Genomic DNA, 23967 nt, shown 5'->3' with positions numbered 1-23967 from the left:
CCTGCTGCTGGTGTACTAGAGATTTGAAGTCTCTCTCTCTCTCTCTCATCTATATTTTTATAAGATCTAAGCCCATGTATCTCAAAATGAAAACTAAAACTATATACACATGTATTCCTTTAATATTAAGGATATAGTGGGAGAAAATAAAAATATTAAATTGGGGACAGTTTATTAATCTGTAAAATGAATGTAATAAATGCATATAACTAAAAGACTTAGCAATATATTATGTAATGTGCGTTTCTTAAAGTTTATTTGTAGTACATAATGAGTTGAATATTAAGCTGAAAACTGTCTTTACCTGCCGTAGTATCAAAGATAACTGTGGGCAAAAAGTATATAGTCATCTTGGATTTGCCCTTAGTTAAAATGGCCACCAGAGCATCGCCATATATACACCTTTCTAGGAATAGAAAGGGGGTAGGCACTGACACAACCAGATAGCAATGATAGCAGGAAAAAGTGCACCAGGTTTGCCAATTGTTCTTAATATTCTGCTTCATTTTCCCCCAATGAGCTTGTTTTTCTGCTACCGTAGTTGTGGGTAGCTTGTTTTTAAGCTTGTTGCCTTGTTCTCAGGGCCAGCCACGGATTGGACACTGCAGAAAAAAGCTGGCTCGTGATTTGCTGTGCAGGGATCAGGTGGGTGGGTCTGCAAGCAGCAGGGTAGTGCTTACTGCTTCCTGTAGCTGCTGTATGGTGTGTTGCCTGTTATCTGCAGAGTTCCGGGTGACGGATAGAAGCAGGTATGTGTATGTGTGCTGCAGCAGCCTGTACATCAGCAGCCACTCAGCCCTCCACATTCCCTGGGCTTCCTTATAGTTACTTAGCTCACACGGAAGCCGGGACTGCTCTGGCCGTGCTCTGTGTGCTGCTGTACATTCCTCAGCAGCAGGGAGGGGGAGGACGGGGGACTGCTGCACTAATCTCACCCTGTACTCAGGCTGAGAACACAGACTTATCAGAGGTACAGCAGGGAGGGGGAGGACGGGGACTGCTGCACTAATCTCACCCTGTACTCAGGCTGAGAACACAGACTTATCAGAGGTGCAGCAGCAGCAGGGAGGGGAGGACGGGGACTGCTGCACTAATCTCACCCTGTACTCGGGCTGAGAACACAGACTTATCAGAGGTGCAGCAGCAGGGAGGGGGAGGACGGGGGACTGCTGCACTAATCTCACCCTGTACTCGGGCTGAGAACACAGACTTATCAGAGGTGCAGCAGCAGCAGGGAGGGGGAGGACAGGGACTGCTGCACTAATCTCACCCTGTACTCAGGCTGAGAACACAGACTTATCAGAGGTGCAGCAGCAGCAGGGAGGGGAGGACGGGGACTGCTGCACTAATCACACCCTGTACTCGGGCTGAGAACACAGACTTATCAGAGGTGCAGCAGCAGCAGGGAGGGGGAGGATGGGGACTGCTGCACTAATCTCACCCTGTACTCGGGCTGAGAACACAGACTTATCAGAGGTGCAGCAGCAGCAGGGAGGGGGAGGACGGGGACTGCTGCACTAATCTCAGCCTGTACTCGGGCTGAGAACACAGACTTATCAGAGGTGCAGCAGCAGCAGGGAGGGGGAGGACGGGGGACTGCGGCACTAATCTCACCCTGTACTCGGGCTGAGAACACAGACTTATCAGAGGTGCAGCAGCAGCAGGGAGGGGAGGACGGGGGACTGCTGCACTAATCTCACCCTGTACTCGGGCTGAGAACACAGACTTATCAGAGGTGCAGCAGCAGCAGGGAGGGGGAGGATGGGGACTGCTGCACTAATCTCACCCTGTACTCGGGCTGAGAACACAGACTTATCAGAGGTGCAGCAGCAGCAGGGAGGGGGAGGACGGGGACTGCTGCACTAATCTCAGCCTGTACTCGGGCTGAGAACACAGACTTATCAGAGGTGCAGCAGCAGCAGGGAGGGGGAGGACGGGGGACTGCGGCACTAATCTCACCCTGTACTCGGGCTGAGAACACAGACTTATCAGAGGTGCAGCAGCAGCAGGGAGGGGAGGACGGGGGACTGCTGCACTAATCTCACCCTGTACTCGGGCTGAGAACACAGACTTATCAGAGGTGCAGCAGCAGCAGGGAGGGGGAGGACGGGGGACTGCGGCACTAATCTCACCCTGTACTCGGGCTGAGAACACAGACTTATCAGAGGTGCAGCAGGGAGGGGGAGGACGGAGACTGCTGCACTAATCTCACCCTGTACTCGGGCTGAGAACACAGAGTTATCAGAGGTGCAGCAGCAGCAGGGAGGGGGAGGACGGGGGACTGCTGCACTAATCTCACCCTGTACTCTGGCTGAGAACACAGACTTATCAGAGGTGCAGCAGCAGCAGGGAGGGGGAGGACGGGGGACTGCTGCACTAATCTCACCCTGTACTCAGGCTGAGAACACAGACTTATCAGAGCAGCAGCAGCAGGGAGGGGGAGGACAGGGGACTGCTGCCCTAATCTCACCCTGTACTCGGGCTGAGAACACAGACTTATCAGAGGTGCAGCAGCAGCAGGGAGGGGGAGAACGGGGACTGCTGCACTAATCTCACCCTGTACTCGGGCTGAGAACACAGACTTATCAGAGGTGCAGCAGCAGCAGGGAGGGGAGGACGGGGACTGCTGCACTAATCTCACCCTGTACTCGGGCTGAGAACACAGACTTATCAGAGGTGCAGCAGCAGCATGGAGGGGGAGGACGGGGGACTGCTGCACTAATCTCACCCTCTACTCGGGCTGAGAACACAGACTTATCAGAGGTGCTGCAGCAGCAGCAGGGAGGGGGAGGACGGGGGACTGCTGCACTAATCTCACCCTGTACTCGGGCTGAGAACACAGACTTATCAGAGGTGCAGCAGCAGCAGGGAGGGGAGGACGGGGACTGCTGCCCTAATCTCACCCTGTACTCGGGCTGAGAACACAGACTTATCAGAGGTGCAGCAGCAGCAGCAGGGAGGGGGAGGACGGGGACTGCTGCACTAATCTCACCCTGTACTCGGGCTGAGAACACAGACTTATCAGAGGTGCAGCAGCAGCAGGGAGGGGGAGGACGGGGGACTGCTGCACTAATCTCACCCTGTACTCGGGCTGAGAACACAGACTTATCAGAGGTGCAGCAGCAGCAGGGAGGGGGAGGACGGGGGGACTGCTGCACTAATCTCACCCTGTACTCGGGCTGAGAACACAGACTTATCAGAGGTGCAGCAGCAGCAGGGAGGGGGAGGACGGGAACTGCTGCACTAATCTCACCCTGTACTGGGCTGAGAACACAGACTTATCAGAGGTGCAGCAGCAGCAGGGAGGGGGAGGACAGGGGACTGCTGCACTAATCTCACCCTGTACTCGGGCTGAGAACACACACTTATCAGAGGTGCAGCAGCAGCAGGGAGGGGGAGAACGGGGACTGCTGCACTAATCTCACCCTGTACTCGGGCTGAGAACACAGACTTATCAGAGGTGCAGCAGCAGCAGGGAGGGGAGGACGGGGACTGCTGCACTAATCTCACCCTGTACTCGGGCTGAGAACACAGACTTATCAGAGGTGCAGCAGCAGCATGGAGGGGGAGGACGGGGGACTGCTGCACTAATCTCACCCTCTACTCGGGCTGAGAACACAGACTTATCAGAGGTGCTGCAGCAGCAGCAGGGAGGGGGAGGACGGGGGACTGCTGCACTAATCTCACCCTGTACTCGGGCTGAGAACACAGACTTATCAGAGGTGCAGCAGCAGCAGGGAGGGGGAGGACGGGGACTGCTGCACTAATCTCACCCTGTACTCGTGCTGAGAACACAGACTTATCAGAGGTGCAGCAGCAGCAGGGAGGGGAGGACGGGGACTGGGGCACTAATCTCACCCTGTACTCGGGCTGAGAACACAGACATATCAGAGGTGCAGCAGAAGCAGCAGCAGAAAGGGGAGGACGGGGACTGCTGCACTAATCTCACCCTGTACTCGGGCTGAGAACACAGACTTATCAGAGGTGCAGCAGGGAGGGAGGAAGGGGGAATGCTGCACTAATCTCACCCTGTACTTGGGCTGAGAGCACAGACTTATCAGAGGTGCAGCAGCAGGGAGGGGGAGGACGGGGGACTGCTGCACTAATCTCACCCTGTACTTGGGCTGAGAACACAGACTTATCAGAGGTGCAGCAGAAGCAGCAGCAGGGAGGAGGAGGACGGGGACTGCTGCACTACTCTCACCCTGTACTCGGGCTGAGAACACAGACTTATCAGAGGTGCAGCAGGGAGGGGGAGGACGGGGACTGCTGCACTAATCTCACCCTGTACTCGGGCTGAGAGCACAGACTTATCAGAGGTGCAGCAGAAGCAGCAGCAGGGAGGAGGAGGACGGGGACTGCTGCACTACTCTCACCCTGTACTCGGGCTGAGAACACAGACTTATCAGAGGTGCAGCAGAAGCAGCAGCAGGGAGGGGGAGGACGGGGACTGCTGCACTAATCTCACCCTGTACTCGGGCTGAGAAAACAGACTTATCAGAGGTGCAGCAGAAGCAGCAGCAGGGAGGAGGAGGACGGGGACTGCTGCACTACTCTCACCCTGTACTTGGGCTGAGAACACAGACTTATCAGAGGTGCAGCAGAAGCAGCAGCAGGGAGGAGGAGGACGGGGACTGCTGCACTACTCTCTCCCTGTACTCGGGCTGAGAACACACTTATCAGAGGTGCAGCAGGGAGGGGGAGGACGGGGACTGCTGCACTAATCTCACCCTGTACTCGGGCTGAGAGCACAGACTTATCAGAGGTGCAGCAGAAGCAGCAGCAGGGAGGAGGAGGACGGGGACTGCTGCACTACTCTCACCCTGTACTCGGGCTGAGAACACAGACTTATCAGAGGTGCAGCAGAAGCAGCAGCAGGGAGGGGGAGGACGGGGACTGCTGCACTAATCTCACCCTGTACTCGGGCTGAGAACACAGACTTATCAGAGGTGCAGCAGCAGCAGGGAGGGGGAGGACGGGGACTGCTGCACTAATCTCACCCTATACTCGGGCTGAGAATACAGACTTATCAGAGGTGCAGCAGCAGGGAGGGGGAGGACGGGGGACTGCTGCACTAATCTCACCCTGTACTCGTGCTGAGAACACAGACTTATCAGAGGTGCAGCAGCAGCAGGGAGGGGGAGGACGGGGGACTACTGCACTAATCTCACCCTGTACTCGGGCTGAGAACACAGACTTATCAGAGGTGCAGCAGCAGCAGAGAGGGGGAGGACAGGGGACTGCTGCACTAATCTCACCCTGTACTCGGGCTGAGAACACAGATTTATCAGAGGTGCAGCAGCAGCAGAGAGGGGGAGGACAGGGGACTGCTGCACTAATCTCACCCTGTACTCGGGCTGAGAACACAGATTTATCAGAGGTACAGCAGCAGCAGGGAGGGGGAGGACGGGGGACTGATGCACTAATCTCACCCTGTACTCGGGCTGAGAACACAGATTTATCAGAGGTGCAGCAGCAGGGAGGGGGAGGACGGGGGACTGCTGCACTAATCTTACCCTGTACTCGGGCTGAGAACACAGACTTGTCAGAGGTGCAGCAGCAGCAGGGAGGGGGAGGAAGGGGGACTGCTGCACTAATCTCACCCTGTACTCGGGCTGAGAACACAGACTTATCAGAGGTGCAGCAGGGAGGGGGAGGACGGGGGACTGCTGCACTAATCTCACCCTGTACTCTGGCTGAGAACACAGACTTATCAGAGGTGCAGCAGCAGCAGGGAGGGGGAGGACGGGGACTGCTGCACTAATCTCACCCTGTACTCGGGCTGAGAACACAGACTTATCAGAGGTGCAGCAGCAGCAGGGAGGGGGAGGACGGGGACTGCTGCACTAATCTCACCCTATACTCGGGCTGAGAACACAGACTTATCAGAGGTGCAGCAGGGAGGGAGGAGGAGGACGGGGACTGCTGCACTAATCTCACCCTGTACTCGGGCTGAGAACACAGACTTATCATAGGTGCAGCAGCAGCGGGGAGGGGGAGGACAGGGACTGCTGCACTAATCTCACCCTGTACTCGGGCTGAGAAAACAGATTTATCAGAGGTGCAGCAGGGAGAGGGAGGACGGGGGACTGCTGCACTAATCTCACCCTGTACTCGGGCTGAGAACACAGACTTATCAGAGGTGCAGCAGGGAGGTGGGAGGACGGGGGACTGCTGCACTAATCTCACCCTGTACTCGGGCTGAGAACACAGACTTATCAGAGGTGCAGCAGCAGGGAGGGGGAGGACGGGGACTGCTGCACTAATCTCACCCTGCACTCAGGCTGAGAACACAGACTTATCAGAGGTGCAGCAGGGAGGGAGGACGGGGGACTGCTGCACTAATCTCACCCTGTACTCGGGCTGAGAACACAGACTTATCAGAGGTGCGGCAGCAGCAGGGAGGAGGAGGACGGGGACTGCTGCACTAATCTCACCCTCTACTCCGGCTTATCAGAGTTTCAGCAGGCATATTTTAGTAAAATGAATTATAATACATAGCCCCTTGTCCTTGCCCCTCCCCACCAGGGAAACTTGGCTCCATCTTGGCAGTAGCTTTTTGGGGGGCTTTTTAGGATTGGTTTGGGCTTGTTTTTCACTTAGGCGTTTGCTTTTTTATCATTTAAGAGTTGGCAACACTGACCCGGAAGTAGGGGATGTAAATCGGAGACAGAAGCAGCACTGACTCCTCCTGTACTTACACACTGGTACCTGCTGCTGGGAGACCCGGATTACTGTGGTCCTGAGGGGTCTGTAATACCCTGCAAGGTATGTGATCAGTCTGACCATGCCGAGTATTGTGTTATATATGTCTGTTCTACTAACACCGGGCAGTGCTGGGGATAACAGCACTGACCACACTGACTGCTCTCTATAGGGGAACCAGTATATATATATATAGCATTGCACTAACCACACTGACTGCCCTCTATAGGGGAACCAGTATATATATATAGCATTGCACTAACCACACTGACTGCCCTCTATAAGGAACCAGTATATATGTATATATAGCAGTGTGTGTGTGTGTGTGTATATATATATATATATATATATATATCTATATATATATATCCATTGACAAAAAACCTTATGGTTTCACATGTCCCATTAAGGCTTCTTACACATGATCTGGCAATTCTGAAACCTGTTGTAACTCTTCCACTCAAACGCCAAAAGCAATGAAATTCCGATCATTAAGGCTGGCGCCTTAATGGACGTGTTCCTTGCGCAATACAGTTATGGTACGCCATCACAGCCTGTGGGTAAGTGCAGATTCAGCACTCTCACAGAGTGAGATTGCTGTCACTCACACAATGGTGGAGCTGCTAATTCACAGATTTGTGTGCTCATTGGAATACACACATGCAGTCTATGCAACTGAAGGTCTGAGCTGTTATGTGTCGCACTCATCCTAATAAGTTCCTGCAATCAACTAAAACTGTCTATACCTCTGAGTTACTATAGTGTTCATTCTAGCACCCGCCATCTTTGAAAACCCATGCAGTTCCGCTTCCCTGCCTGGGGTGTATCTGTCTGCTGTAGTGCTTTAGCACAGTGTGATCTGTATATCAGCACTGCAAACCAGACATGTGCTAGAAACACTACAGCAGACAGCAACACCCCAGACAGGGTAGAGGAACTGCATGGGTTTTCAAAGATGGCGGGTGCTAGAATAAACACTATTACTAGAACTATCCTACTGAGGGTCCAACATCTTTCACACTCACTACATATATCCATTTAATTTAGTATTCACATGCAGTTACCAGAAACATCTTTCATAATTGCAAAAACTAGAATACTTCCAACTACTATGCATCTACACTTTCTTCTCTTATACGCCTTCAGGCTGCTCTGTCTTCCCCGATACCTACTGCTGTGTGTATTCCCTCATCTGCACCAATGTGTCTTTCCCCATCTGCCCTTCCCTGTCTTTCCACACAGATGTTTCCTTCTATCTGTGCCACTGGCTTTCACTCTATTAGTGATACTCTGTCTCCCACTCCATCCATGCTGCTCTGCCCGCCTCATCCATGACACAGTTTCCTTCCATCTGTACTGCTGTCTCCCCTCTCCATCTGTACTGCTCTGTTTTCCCTTTATCCCCATTGCTCCGAACCCCCTACCCCATCAGTGCTGTCTTTCCTCCAACTGCTCCTCTGTTTCCCACCCAATCGCATCACTCTGTCTTACCTTCCCCAATCTGTGCCACTGTTTTCCACCCATCTGCTTCGTTAGTCCCCCATCAGTGCTGCTTAGCCTTCCTACCATCTACGCATTTCTATTCCTTTCCATCCGCTCCACACGGCCTCCTACCCAATCAACACCACTTTTAACCTATCCTCTTGGCTCTGTTTACTGCTCAGACCTTCAGTTGAATAGACTGCATGTGTGTATTCCAATGAGCACACAAATCTGTGAATTAGCAGCTCCACCATTGTGTGAGTGACAGCAATCTCACTCTGTGAGAGTGCTGAATCTGCACTTACCCACAGGCTGTGATGGCGTACCATATCTGTATTGCGCAAGGAACACGTCCATTAAGGCGTCAGCCTTAATGATCGGAATTTCATTGCTTTTTGGCGTTTGAGTGGAAGAGTTACAACAGGTTTCAGAAATGCCAGATCATGTGTAAGAAGCCTTAATGGGACATGTGAAACCGTAAGGTTTTTTGTCAATGGAATTTCATAGCTTTTTTTCAATTAATTTTTTTAATTCAGAAATCTAAAATTTCACTGTAAGAATAAACATTGGATTTATTTAAATGTTTAACAATAACACACCCCTGGCAACGAGCATTGCCCCTGGCTACAAGCATTACAAACTGCTGGCAATGACGCCCGTACCAGGGGGGGGGGGAAGAGTCAGCGTACACATGGGGGGGGGACAGCGTACACATGGGGGCCCTGAAGAAATACAGCATACACATGGGGCACATATACATAGTAAACAGCATGGCGGCACTCACGGACGATTTGAACAGAGCCTACACAGAGTCAATATAGATAATCACTCCATGTAGTATCTGTTCAAATCGTCCACGCATGCCGCCACATGCTGGTTACTGTATGTATGCCCCACCAGATGGTGGGATCATCTCAGGAGGGCACCGGGCGTAATTTCTGACCACTGGCAAGGGAGTGCCGGCCCTACAAGCTATATATATATATATTACTCAATGTCCATAATTGCCTTGGTGGCAAAACCTAGCTCCGGCCCTGGGAACTTGTAAAAATTTGTTGTGGTCTTAGCACCAGCGTAGGGTTCTGGGATATTGAGTTTTGGGGGTTTCCCCGCAGGTGTTCAGGTGGTCTTTTAGCAGGTAGCAAAAAGGTTGACAACCATTAGGTAGACCTGTCATTAGGTGACACAACCGCTGTGCTACTTTTTAGTGTCCATGTCGACTGAGTTGACATTTGTAACAAACATTTTTCAAAAACCCTATGTCGACCATTTCACTGTCGACCTTCCCCATGTCAACCTTCTTGCATGTCAACCTAAATGCAGGTCGAACTAATGGTTGTCTACCCATTTTCCAACACCCCTAGGAACCCCTCTAAAATCCCATAGACTCCTCCATGACCTTATGTACCCTCCTACTGTGTTAGTATGCAGGTGTCCTAGATGGTCTGTGCTGAGTTGTCGGCGGCGTCCGCCAGACACTCTGGCTGAAAAGTTTTGGGCACTCACGATTAGATGCTTCTTGTTGGTAACAGGGCCGATAAGTTGATGCCCTCTGTTGGTGATGACTTCGATTCACAGCGCCTGATGTCACTTCAGCCGTGGGTAGACTTCTGTCTCACTGTCTCTGTGACCGGTTGCAGGTGGGCGGGCGCGTATTACTGTGCAGCATCTCTTCTGCCTTCGTCTCTATCCGGAGAACGTAGGATATCAGATCTCACGGGACTTGATGTTTGTAAGTTCCTGCTGCATCTGCTTATCACGGCCCTCCTGCTGCTGCGCCACCTGGGATCCATTCCAGGATCTCCTCCTCACTGTCACTTTCAATCTCGGCACCTAATTTCAGGCTCTGGTGGTGCCAGGAGTGCAGGAGGGGGACAAAGTGAGTGATATAGTTTTTATTATCGCTTAGGGTATGATGTATATTTTGCAAACTACAACGCCCACTGTGTTACTTGATAGCAGATTGTGTAAGCTCAGTGACATGACATCAATCATAGTTATGAAAATAGGTGAAGAGGGCATTACATACTGTGGGGAAATTTACTAAGAATACGATTTTTTGTATACGTATTCTTAATAGGAATGAATACAACTGCATACACCTGTTTTAGCCATATGCATTTCGTATTCCTGAGGGGAATTTACAAAGCAGTCAGATACGACTGCTTTGTAATCCCCAAAGTCGTATTCATTCGTATTAGCGCTCGTATATACGGCAGCTAATACAAATTCGTATAGGCACTCTGCACGGACCAGTCAGATCCGTGCAGGCTGCAGTGTGTAAAAAAATAAATACATTTAAAAAATGGCCACAGCCGTAACCAGCACCAGACTCAAAGAGCCGGGCTGGTTCTAAAAAAATCAGGGAACAATTTGCACAGAGCTCCGCTGTATTTTTTAAAACCAGCCCCAGGCTCTAGGGCCGGGTCAGGTTCCCAAAATACGGGGGACAAAATGAATAGGGGTCCCCCGTATTTTAAGAACCAGCCCCAGGCCCAACCAGCCAGCAGGGTAATGCCACAGCCGGGGGGGAGACTTTTTATACAAGTCCCCCCGGCCAAAGCATTCATCCCTCTGACCGGTCAGCCTGGCCAGGGGTCCTGGGGAAGTGGGGACCCCCCCCCCAAATAAAGGGGTACCCCCCTCCAGGACTTACATGGCCAGGCTGAAGCCTGGTGCTGTCCCCGTTACCCCTGGGCTGTGGGTACCGGGCTGATATAGTGTAAAAAAAATAGATTAAACCATTGGGTTTTGCTGTGGAACTATGAGTCCCAGCAAGCCTGGAACACATACTGGGACTTGGAGAACCACAATTCGAAGAATGCGGCCCATTAATGGGTTTGCTGGGACTCTTAGTTCCACAACAAAAGCAATAGTTAAATAAAAGCACACTGACACATAAGAAAAATAAAACTTTAATACACACGGAGCCCATACATACTGATACTTACCTATCTTGAGCCCGTAGGTAGCCCTCGGTCCTGGTCCGAAGCAATCTATAGGGGACCTGTGGAAGGAAATTATACTCATGGTTCTAATCCAGCGTAGATTTGGTCCTCTTCTTTCCTGCAGTAGTCCAGGGGGACCTGGCAAAACAAAAAACCGATGTTCTGAACTAGCCGTACTGTCAGTGTTGACACTGAGCGGCTCCTGACACACAGGGGGGGAAGCACAGCGTACACATGGGAGGGGAGGGAGCACAGCGTACGCACACGGGGGGGAGTACAGCGTACGCACACGGGGGGGAGTACAGCGTACCCACATGGGGGGAGCACAGCGTACGCACACGGGGAGGGAGCACAGCGTACGCACATGGGGGGGAGTACAGCGTACGCACACGGGGGGGGGAGTACAGCGTACCCACATGGGGGGGAGCACAGCGTACTCACAGGGGCTGAGCACAGCGTACTCACGGGGGCTGAGCACAGCGTACTCACGGGGGCTGAGCACTGCGTACTCACGGGGGCTGAGCACAGCGTACTCACGGGGGCTGAGCACAGCGTACTCACGGGGGCTGAGCACAGCGTACTCACGGGGGCTGAGCACAGCGTACTCACGGGGGCTGAGCACAGCGTACTCACGGGGGCTGAGCACAGCGTACTCACGGGGGCTGAGCACAGCGTACTCACGGGGGCTGAGCACAGCGTACTCACGGGGGCTGAGCACAGCGTACTCACGGGGGCTGAGCACAGCGTACTCACGGGGGCTGAGCACAGCGTACTCACGGGGGCTGAGCACAGCGTACTCACGGGGGCTGAGCACAGCGTACTCACGGGGGCTGAGCACAGCGTACACACGGGGGCACTGGGGGGAGCGGACAGCGTACACACGGGGGCACTGGGGGGAGCGGACATCTTACACACGGGGGCACTGGGGGGGACAACGTACACACGGGGGCACTGGGGGGGACAACGTACACACGGGGGCACTGGGGGGGACAACGTACACACGGGGGCACTGGGGGGGACAACTTACACACGGGGGCACTGGGGGGGACAACGTACACACGGGGGCACTGGGGGGGACAACGTACACACGGGGGCACTGGGGAGGGGACAACGTACACACGGGGGCACTGGGGAGGGGACAACGTACACACGGGGGCACTGGGGAGGGGACAACGTACACACGGGGGCACTGGGGAGGGGACAACGTACACACGGGGGCACTGGGGAGGGGACAACGTACACACGGGGGCACTGGGGGGGGACAACGTACACACGGGGCACTGGGGGGGACAACGTACACACGGGGGCACTGGGGGGGGACAACGTACACACGGGGGCACTGGGGGGGGACAACGTACACACGGGGGCACTGGGGGGGACAACGTACACACGGGGGCACTGGGGGGGGACAACGTACACACGGGGGCACTGGGGGGGGACAACGTACACACGGGGGCACTGGGGGGGGACAACGTACACACGGGAACAGTGAGAGGACACACGTGGGGACAGTGAGGACACACACACACATGGGGACAGAGAGGACACACACATGGGGACAGTGAGGGGACACATACACACACACACACACGGGGACAGTGAGGGGACACATACACACACACACACGGGGACAGTGAGGGGACACATACACACACACACACGGGGACAGTGAGGGGACACATACACACACACGGGGACAGTGAGGGGACACATACACACACACACATGGGGACAGTGAGGGGACACATACACACACACACACGGGGACAGTGAGGGGACACATACACACACGGGGACAGTGGGGGGACAGTGAGGGGGACACGCACACAGAGATTATTGGATAAAACATAGGATAGGAACTAGTGGACGATGGCGATCTATGTTTTGTGGTCTATTATTATCTCTTTTTGTGGTATAATAAGTGTGTACGTGCAATCTGATTAACCTTAGGACTCATGAGATTGAATGTGGACACGAAGGGGATGATTACCACAGCATCTTGTTTAACCCCCCTTATTCCCAAATGCTCCGGGTAAAGCCCATTGTATCTAACCCAGATATTGCGTCAGTGCAGAGTGACGAGATGATTACCTGCTTTCACAAGAGGGTTTACCCCGTGCATGAATCATTGCCCATCAAAGAAAGGGTTGTGTGTCTAGACCGCACGGATCTTGTAAAATCCAAACCTGTTATACAAGATGCTGTGGAAATCATCCCTTGGGTGTCCACATTCAACCTCATGAGTCCTAAGGTTAATCAGATTGCTAGTGCACACTGACCATAGGTCCAATCTGATCCGGATATAGGATCAATATCAATGATATCCTTGTTAAATCCAATGCCTCACCATCAAAAAATTTTCAAACCACCTGCAAATTGGGTTGTGTTCGCTGTGTAAGTAAAACAAGACATTGGTTCCCCCAGCTCACTGAATAGTATTAGTAACCAATCTTGAACACTACATGATAATAGAATTCAGAGATATTGGTTACATATACCTGCGCAGGTGTATGACATGTCCCCAAGCCGTGTCAGGGCTTCTCTGTATATTGGGGGTCCCTAGCGCTATATCTAGGTGCAGGGTGTGGCACCCAAAAAACTATCATGAGCTAGGAAGCCCAGTGCGGCATGCCAGTGAGATACTATAGTGTTAATAATTAGTGATAGGAAGCCGAAGCTGTATATAGAGAGAGATAAAATAAAAAATGAAATGTAATTAAAATGAGAGAGATAGTGTTAGTGAGGGGAAAGTGTTAATAGAATGTAAGGGCATGCCGCACTAAGGCCACCCAGCCCATCCAGTCCAGGAGCACCGCACCCCACACCACTGTTACCCTGCATTGGGTCTACGATTAGCCAGCAAGGAGCCACATGATAATGGCTCCTTACTTGATATATCCAAACTAAGAGCTACCTACCTTGGAGCAACCCCAGACTACTCCATGTGACATATCAGGACCTGCATCTCCTCCTAATACAGGCTCCTCTCTGCTTCTAACAACATACATACAGATAGTGGTAGACGCTCCATTAGTTCAGTAATACCATTCAGGTGCATGCAAGGGAGGGGTTAATACTGGTTAAGTAAAACAAGACATTTTTCCCCCAGCACACTGAGTGGTATTAGTAATCAATCTTGAACACTACATGATAATAGAATTCAGAGATATTGGTTACATATACCTGAGCAGGTGTATGATATGCCCCCATGCCACGTCAAGGCTTTTCTGTATATTGAGGGTCCCTAGCGCTATATCTAGGTGCAGGGTGCTGCACCCCAAAAACTACCATAAGCTAGAAAGCCCAGTGCGGCACGCCAGTGAGATACTATAGTGTTAATAAAAATTTGTGATAGGAAGCCAAAGCTATATATAGAGAGAGGTAAAATAAAAAAGGAAATGTAATTAAAATAAGAGAGAGATAGTGTTAGTAAGTGAAAAGTGTAAAGTTGGCTTAAAGGGCTACAGACTGGAGTTCAACAGATCGACTCCCTGAAGATATTTCAGGTCAGGACTTCCAGCAGCTGTGAAGGACAAGGTGATCCAGCAGCAAGCAATCACAAAGCTGGTGCAATCCTGGGTCATAGTACCTGTCCCATTGCAGGAACGGGGTCTGGGGTATTACTCCTACTTCTTTGTGGAACCAAAGCCGTATTGCTCGGTCAGGCCAATCCTGAATCTGAAATCCTTGAACCCCTATCTAAAGGTGTTCAAACTCAGGATGGAGTTATTGCAGGTGGTAATCGCCAGTTAGGAAGAAGGAAAATTCCTTGCTTCCCTAGACACTAAAGATGCAGATCTTCCTATTCCACTTTGGCCGACACACCAGGCATACACAAGGTTCGCCCTATGGGATTATCAGTTCCAAGTCTCACCTTTCGTACTGTCAACAGCTCTGTGCATCTTCACGAAGTGATGGCAGAAATGATGCTCCTGCTCAGGTCACAAGGGATAAATGTGAGTCCCTACCTGGATGACCTACTGCTAAAAGCAATGTCGGAGGGTGAATATATTCTCGCAATCAATCATACCATACAGGTGCTATCAATGCGCAGGTGGCTCTTGAATCTACCAAACTCCTCCTTGGTCCTGAGCCAATGTATCCAATTTCTGGGGATGATCTTGGACCTGGTGGACCAGAAGGTATACCTCCTGGGGGACAAGGTGATAGCACTTCACTAGCTAATAGCAGAAGCTCTTGCTCAGGACCTCATTTCAGTCCATCAGTGTATCAGGTTACTGGGCAAGATGGTGGCATCCTTCGAGGCAATCCAATAGGGGAGATTTTTCTCCAGTATTTTCCAATTGGATGTGCTGAGCAAGTGGTCCAGCTCACACCTCCACATGCACAAGAGGATATGTCTGTCGTCTCAAGCCAAGCTATCTCTGCAGTGGTGGTTTCAGTCTTCCAACCTGTTGGTGGGTCAGAATTTTAAGCTCCAGGACTGGATTCTACTCAAGACGCACACAAGTCTGCTAGGTTGGGGGGCAGTGATGTAAGGGGTACACTTCCAGGGCAAGTAGACTCTGCAGGTATCCAAGTTGGATATAAACAACTTGGAATTGAGAACAGTGTACTATGCTCTTCTGCAGGCTGGCTCTCTGCTGAGAGACGAAGCAATACACGTCCAGTCAGTCCATGCAACAATGGTTGCATATATCAACTGCCAGGGAGGTACACAGAGCATAGCATGCATGAGAGAAGCACCAAGATTCTCTCATGGGCAGAACATCATGTGAGGGCGATCTCAGCAAGTGGACAATGCGCTGACAAGTTGGTCATACGATGTAGTGTATCTCTTTCCTCCAATCCCCTTGCTTGCAAGGGTCCTAAAGAGAGTGTGAAGTCCAAGATTAGAGGTGATACTTCTGGCACCAGACTGGCCATGAAGGGCCTTGTATGTGGATCTTCAGGCCATGTTAGTAGAAGATCCTTGGCATCTACCTTTCAAAGATGACCTACTCCAGCAAGGCCCAATCTTCTATCAGGACTTAGGGCGCCTTAATTTGGCAGCCTGGAGGTTAAGCAGCAGATTTTAGCCCACAAGGGCCTTCCTGCCTCGGTAATCTCTACCATGACCCAGGCTAGAAACCGGTAACTGCATCCCACTACCATTATATTTGTAGAAAATATATGGCCTCGTGGGAAAAAGAGAGCTTTCCACCGGCAGACTTTAAACTGGAATGCTTCTTGCGGTTTCTGCAGGCAGGTTTGGAATTGGGCCTTCGTTTGGGATCTTTAAAGGCTCAATTCTCGGCTCTGTCCATTTTCTTCCAAAAGAAGTTGGTGGTCTTGTCTGAGGTTCAGACCTTTCTCCAAGGGGTTCTGCGAATCCAACCCCCCTTTGTGCCACCTATGGCACCTTGGAACTTGGATGTGCTGTTATCGTTTCTGCAGTCATCCTGGTTCAAGCCTTTGGAAACATCAGAAATGAAATATGTCACATGGAAGATGGTGATGCTTTTGGCACTGGCTTCAGCTCGACGTGTGTTGGAATTGGGAGCCTTGTCATGCAAGAGCCTGTATCTTGTCTTTCATGAAGATAGAGCGGAGCTTGGGACATGTCTGCAGTTCCTGCATAATGTGGTTTTGACATTACATCTAAACCAACCCCTTGTGGTTCCTTCTATTTCCACTCATCCTGGAATTCCTGAATTCTTGGATGTGGTTCGAATGCTTAAGGCATATGTTAAATGATCTGCACGACTTCGTAAGACCGAATGGCTTTTTGTGTTATATGATGCACAAAAGAAAGGTTGTCCTTCTTCAAAGCAGGTGATTGCCCATTGGATTTGTTTTACTATACAACAGACTTATGGGGCACCAAATTTGCCTATACCAACCTTGTTGAAGGTTCATTCAACAAAGGCGGTGGGATCATCTTGGGTGGCTGCCCATTGGGTTTCAGCCCAGCAGCTCAGCAGAGCTGCTACATGGTCAAGTAAACATACCATACACATTTTTTTACGTTCAACGCTCTGGCCTGAGAGGATACCCAGTTTGGGCAGACGATGTTACAGCAGTCTCCACATATTCCCGTCTGTCCGTTCTGGAAACTTTGGGACATCCTTATCGTGTTAAGACCCCAGTATCCCATATGGATGATATCTTCTCATATATTCTCGTAGTCCATATTGGATACTGGGTGTCCTCCTCAGTGCGGCATTCTTCTGCATCTGGTTGTCACTACTATAGTAGTGACGTTCTTGCCCGTTGCTTACAGTATGTTGTCACTTGAGTGACTATGTTTATTATGTTTCAATAAGTTGTGAACAGTTCTGTTAACTGTTATTGTGTTTGTGGTGTGCTGGTATAAATCTCACCAAATATCATGTATACACATATCCTTTTCTCACATACGTTCATTCTCCTTTGGACACAGTTTTCCTTAACTGGCTTGTGGGTGGGAATGTGGAGGGGAATGTGGTAGGAATGTGGAGTACACTGATTCTGAGGGTGGGAATGTGGAGTACACCGATTCTGACAAAAGTTATATGTGCCTGTCTCCTGCAGAGAACCCTCAATTCTCATTATATTGAGACCCCAGTATCCCATATGGACTATGAGAAAAGGATTTACCATTAGGTAATTAAAATCCTATTTTTGTTATTTTGTATCTGATTCCGAAGAACTAAACATCCCCAGATCTGTAACATATAAATGTGTGAACCCTGATTCCTCTGCACACATCACAGGATCACTAGCATGTGTTACACATGTATGGTCAGTAGCGTATGTTCTGCACATCTGAGGTTAGAGGAAAAACATTATACAACAATTATAGACACATTAATAAACCGTGTATACTGTAGGAGGGTAGAGGTCTTTGTGCTGCACGTGTGACTGCAAATAGAGTCCAAGCAATTTGGGAACACAGAGATGTGTCCACATGCATCTATCCCCCATTCACCACAAGTTGGGTTACACATAACACGTGAGTGCACTATGACTGTAGCGCCAAGCGTCTGTTCGTGTGACTTTTTTTGTTATGCGTATTGTTCACAAAGTGATGCGAATAGGACACACAAGCAGCTTCTGTTTATTAAAATATATTCCTATATTCTGTGTGTTACCACTGCTGTATCTGCATATGAAAAACTGGAAAACACTAAAGTAGCATTTCTTATGTAGACGCAATGCAGGGATTCCACATATTTTAATTAGCAGAAGCTGCTTGTGCGTCCTTGTCACATCACTCTGCAAATAAGATGCATTTTAATGGAAAAGACGCTCAGTGCTACAGTCCCACTATGGAATGGAGCAACTAGAATGACTGTTTAACACACAAGGAGGCTGGATGTATGTGGTCACATCTGTACACAAATGTAACATCATGGTCAGTGTCTGTGATATTTGCTATTGTGTATAAATATGTCTTATACAATAAAAGTAGCGTTATCCTGGTAACCATTATGCTTTTACATATTAACTTTCTTACAGGACATATAAGGAGCAGGATTCAAATTAAGACGACGTGGAAAGGGAAATTGTTCTCCGATCAAGCCAACTAAATACATCATATCTCCTTACACCTCAGGAGGAGGAACAAACACAATTTTATTTTCTGGATAGAAGAAACCTTCAGAAACTAATTTGTTCTCACCTCATACATGATGAGTCTCACAGGAGAGAAACCACATGTGTGTTCTGAGTGTGACAAAGGCTTTACATGTAAATCACAGCTTCTCATACATCAGAGGAGTCACACAGGAGAGAAACCACATGTGTGCTCTGAGTGTGATGAAGGCTTTACATATAAATCACAGCTTCTCATACATCAGAGGAGTCACACAGGAGATAGACCACATGTGTGCTCTGAGTGTGACAAAGGCTTCACATGTAAATCACAGCTTCTGACACATCAGACGAGTCACACAGGAGATGGACCACATGTGTGCTCTGAGTGTTTTAAAGGCTTTACATATAAATCACTGCTTCTCATACATCAGAGGAGTCACACAGGAGAGAAACCGTATAAATGTTCTGAATGCAGCAAATGTTTTTCCCAGAAGTCAAAGCTTGTTATACATCAGAGGAGTCACACAGGAGAGAAGCCATATAAATGTTCTGAATGCAGCAAATGTTTTACCCGGAAGTCACTTCTTCTTCGACATCAGAGGAATCACACAGGAGAGAAGCCATATAAATGTTCTGAATGCAGCAAATGGTTTTCCCGGAACTCAAAGCTTATCGTACATCAGAGGATTCACACAGGAGAGAAGCCATATAAATGTTCTGAATGCAGCAAATGTTTTTCTCAGAAGGCACATCTTATCACACATCAGAGGAGTCACACAGGAGAGAAACCATATAAATGTTCTGAATGCAGCAAATGTTTTTCTCAGAAGGCAGATCTTGTCCTACATCAGAGGAGTCACACAGGAGAGAAGCCATATAAATGTTCTGAATGCAGCAAATGTTTTTCTCAGAATTCAGATCTTGCCCGACATCAGAGGAGTCACACAGGAGAGAAGCCATATAAATGTTCTGAATGCTTCAAATGCTTTTCTCAGAATTCAGATCTTGCCCGACATCAGAGGAGTCACACAGGAGAGAAGCCATATAAATGTTCTGAATGCAGCAAATGTTTTACTCAGAAGTCAAATCTTGTCTTACATCAGAGGAGTCACACAGGAGAGAAGCCATATAAATGTTCTGAATGCAGCAAATGTTTTTCCCAGAAGTCAGAACTTGGCCTACATCAGAGGAGTCACACAGGAGAGAGGCCATATAAATGTTCTGAATGCAGTGAATGATTTTTCCCAGGAGTCACATCTTGTCGAACATAAGAGGAGTCACACAGGAGAGAAGCCATATAAATGTTCTGAATGCAACAAATGTTTTACCCAAGAGTCACATCTTGTCCAACATCAGAGGAGTGTGTTGGCAGTATTAATAAACAGATGGACAGACAGCACTATATGGGGTATATACAGTCTGCTCCATATAGAGCATATTGGAGGTGGTATACACAGACAAATGTATGGATAGAATACCATAAGGGGGTGTAGACGGATGGATAGGTGACTAGGAGGACAGACCGATCACCATATGGGGGAATAGCTTGCCAGGAAAGGGCATACAGACATGGCTGGAATCCCTCCCTGTACACATACTGCTGTTCTCTGCCTCCCTTCCTGTGTACATACACTGCTGGGCTCTGCCTCCTTCCCAGTGTATATACACTGCTGGGCTCTGCCTCCCTCTTTCCCTGTGTACGTACACTGCTGTGCTCTGCCTCCCTCCCTGTAAATACACTGCTGGGCTCTGCCTCTCTCCCTGTTTATGTACACTGCTGGGCTCTGCCTCCCTCCCTGTGTATGTACACTGCTGGGCTCTGCTTCCCTCCCTGTGTACGTACACTGCTGTGCTCTGCCTCCCTCCCTGTAAATACACTGCTGGGCTCTGCCTCTCTCCCTGTTTATGTACACTGCTGGGCTCTGCCTCCCTCCCTGTAAATACACTGCTGGGCTCTGCCTCTCTCCCTGTTTATGTACACTGCTGGGCTCTGCCTCCCTCCCTGTGTATGTACACTGCTGGGCTCTGCCTCCCTCCCTGTGTAAATACACTGCTGGGCTCTGCCTCCCTCCCTGTTTATGTACACTGCTGGGCTCTGCCTCCCTCCCTGTGTATGTACACTGCTGGGCTCTGCCTCCCTCCCTGTGTATGTACTGTTAAGAGCTGCCTCTGGTGAGTCTGTGTAAATGCAGCCTGACTCCTGTTTCCTCAATGTGAAATGCAGCTGTTGTATATTTAGACCAATAGCTCTGGGCCTTTTGTATCAGGCTGCTCACCTGTAGTAAGTCCCCTCATTAAGGGAACTTGTCAGCCTTAGGTATTCTGATTGGGAGTGTCCCGTTTATCTCCCATGCTGCCTTTCACCCAGAGGCCGATGATTCTCCTAGTGCAGCCTCTCCTAGTCTGTTTCCCTGTCTTGGTACAGTCTATCTGAATCTGTTCTCTGGTCATCAGTCATATTCCTCAGCCCTCCTGAGACTTCCTTGGTCTGGTGTTCCTAGTGGTTTCTGTTCTGCAGAAGATTAAGCTAAATGCTGGTTTTTCCATCTACAGAATTTCCGCTGATCCCTTTTAGAGTTTATCTGTGTGCAGTTATATGTTCTCTTTTATAAGGGGTTTCGCCATCCAGTCCCACATGGGTTATATTGTGTATTAACATCTTCATGCCATTAGCCAGGACATACTCTGTTTACATCCTGCTGTGTTTCTGTAGTTACAAGTGTGGGTGTGAGGAATTACTTATTTTCTTAACATCTTCTTGCATTGTTGCATTCCTGGGAGTTCAGTGGGGGATTGCTCTCATATTCTTCCACTCAACTCCCTGGTGTTTCTGACTGAAGTAGGGGACTCCCTGGTGCTTCTAACTTAAGTAGGGGTTACTTATAATTGTACGAAGTTCTGCTGGAGGATCCCTTCCCGTGGAGTACAGCCGTGCCACATTTTGCTTTGTTTCCCATTTCAGCAGGTTTTAGTAAGTTTCCCTCTTGTCCACTCTGTAGGTGTTGGGCACCTTGTTTCCTTGCAATGTCCTGGAGATACCAGGGTTGGGGTGAACCTAATTTACCCGTTCGAACGTGGCTATTATAGATGAAGTCCTAGCTCTGCAGGTGCCTATAACCTCTGGAGGGATTAACATAGTTAGGGTTGGGATTGTGGCCTGTCCTACTCATTAAACTATTGTCTGAAATCCCATCAGAGTCCTTACACATACACTGATATTGTGTCCCTGGTACCAAATCCCATCTAGATTCCACTTCACTAGGCAGGCGATACCCGGGATGTACAGGGGCTTCAGAAAAAGTGTCCTCAGTGCCCTGAAAAATGTGTCTGTACCCACTGTCCACTTAGCTGCGGACATGTGGACCAGTGGATCAGGGTAAACTAAGGACTATATGACTGTGACAGCCCACTGAGTAGATGCATCGCCTTCCGCAGCAGCAACATCTCCTGCATGTCAGCTCCTTCCAAGGCAGGCTACGCTTTGTATCACTGGTTTCAGGAAGAGGCATAATGCCAACAACCTCTTAGAGAAACTGAGGGAAATCATCTCCCAGTGGCTTACCCCCCTTAGACTCTCCTGGGGATTTGTGGTGTCAGACAACACCAGTAACATTGTCTGGGCATTACACATGGGCAATTTCCAGCACGTGCCATGTTTTGCCCACACAATAAATCTGGTGGTAGAGCATTTCATCAGAAGTAATCAGAACCCGAAACATGAAAGGTGACCGGTGCACATCCCTAGATCTAACAATATCTGTAATAGCCATTTATATTACTAGTAGCTGTCCCCAGAACAGGGGAATAAAAGCTGATCTGGATAAATGGGATTCTGTTACCGATTGTATAACTATAGACTTTGTTTCTCTATAATACTTTGTACATTCTTCTACATGTTACAGATAGTTAGGTGGTCCTGTACTGATGACCATCTGGTAACCTATAAGAACAACCTAAATAAACTAATGATCCTTCAGCAAATGGATTATTGATGTCTTTATTACTGGTGCTGAAACATAACCACAGCGACCACCTGCCAATCGGGGATTGCTCAGTACAAGGAGAGATGCATTATATTCCCTGCTTGCTGTGGTCCTTTCTTGTCTGCTGTCCTCCAGATGGAACTCTCAGACTAGATCAGTTGCTGTGACACATAACTGCTTGGCCGTCTTATGTCCCTGGGCCTGATTCAGAGATGATCGGTTTCACGGACCCACTGGTCACTGTTCCAGATACATCAGTCTGAGAATCACCAGCCGTGACCAGGGTTCAGTTTGGACACACGGTTCCTCTATACACGGTCACTGCCACCAAAGCAAGTTTGGAAAGAGCGCTTGCATATGCCCAGATACACAATACAATATATAAAAGGCTTGTAACGAAAACCCGCCCTCAGCGTAAATCCTAAGAACACAAAGTAAGAACTGGAAATATGAATTATTTATTCCAAGAATACTTCAGAGCTTACAGATGGAGCCGGGCTCCCTCTTGCTGGCGAATCGCCAGAACGTCACCGCTGGTGATCCTCCAGCTGCCCGGCTCTCCATCTGACTGAGACACGCGTCTCAGATTCCGTGCGGCGGGGTGACGGGAACCTGTCCGTCTCCGCTTCAGGGAGACGGACAGGGTTAGGGGGGGGTGCGGGGAGGCGATGGGGACCCCGTGTGACCACCGACAAGCCGGCGGGGACCCGGGGAAGCCGTCGGAAGGGGACGCGCGCGCATCTCGTGCTTGCACGTCCCCTTTCGCAGATGGCGGGTGGCAGGGGGATGGCGGCCGGCGTCGCCATCGCCATCCCCTGCAAAGAAGAGATTCGCTCCATCTGTAGGTGGTCCTGTAATGATGACCATCTGGTAACCTATAATAACAACCTAAATAAACTAATGATCCTTCAGCAAATGGATTATTGATGTCTTTGTTACTGGTGCTGAAACATAACCACAGCGTCTACCTGCCAATCGGGGATTGCTCAGTACAAGGAGAGATGCATTATATTCCCTGCTTGCTGTGGTCCTTTCTTGTCTGCTGTCCTCCAGATGGAACTCTCAGACTAGATCAGTTGCTGTGACACATAACAGCTTGGCCGTCTTATGTCCCTGGGCCTGATTCAGAGATGATCGGTTTCACGGACCCACTGGTCACTGTTCCAGATACATCAGTCTGAGAATCACCAGCCGTGACCGGGGTTCAGTTTGGACACACGGTTCCTCTATACACGGTCACTGCCACCAAAGCAAGTTTGGAAAGAGCGCTTGCATATGCCTAGATACACAATACAATATATAAAAGGCTTGTAACGAAAACCCGCCCTCAG

The 23967-nt window shown here is 49.8% G+C and overlaps 1 protein-coding gene across 2 annotated transcripts; it reads left to right on the top strand.

Annotated features, from left to right (window-relative positions):
• The first annotated feature begins 648 nt into the window (after positions 1-648).
• LOC146076011 (uncharacterized) lies at positions 649-23208 on the top strand. 2 transcript variants are annotated; one of them, XM_083185773.1, is made up of 3 exons: positions 649-749; positions 6628-6768; positions 18576-23208. In XM_083185773.1, exon 3 carries the CDS (start codon positions 18746-18748, stop codon positions 19889-19891), a length of 1146 nt encoding a protein of 381 aa, XP_083041899.1. In that variant the 5' UTR covers positions 649-749; positions 6628-6768; positions 18576-18745; the 3' UTR covers positions 19892-23208. The 2 variants fall into 2 exon arrangements, with proteins under 2 accessions (XP_083041899.1, XP_083041900.1); XM_083185774.1 differs by lacking the exons at positions 649-749; positions 6628-6768 and adding an exon at positions 17562-17720.
• Positions 23209-23967: the final 759 nt, after the last annotated feature.

The sequence above is a fragment of the Crinia signifera genome, chromosome 4, assembly GCF_055691185.1.
Source record: "Crinia signifera chromosome 4, ASM5569118v1, whole genome shotgun sequence".
Classification (NCBI taxonomy): Eukaryota; Metazoa; Chordata; class Amphibia; order Anura; family Myobatrachidae; genus Crinia; species Crinia signifera.
Note: the sequence above shows the minus strand (reverse complement) of the source record. Positions and strands in the feature narration are given on the sequence as shown.

What these genes read in the sequence shown, in the direction of transcription:
- LOC146076011 (XM_083185773.1), top strand. Translation starts at nt 18,746, where the DNA reads ATGATGAGTCTCACAGGAGAGAAACCACATGTGTGTTCTGAGTGTGAC.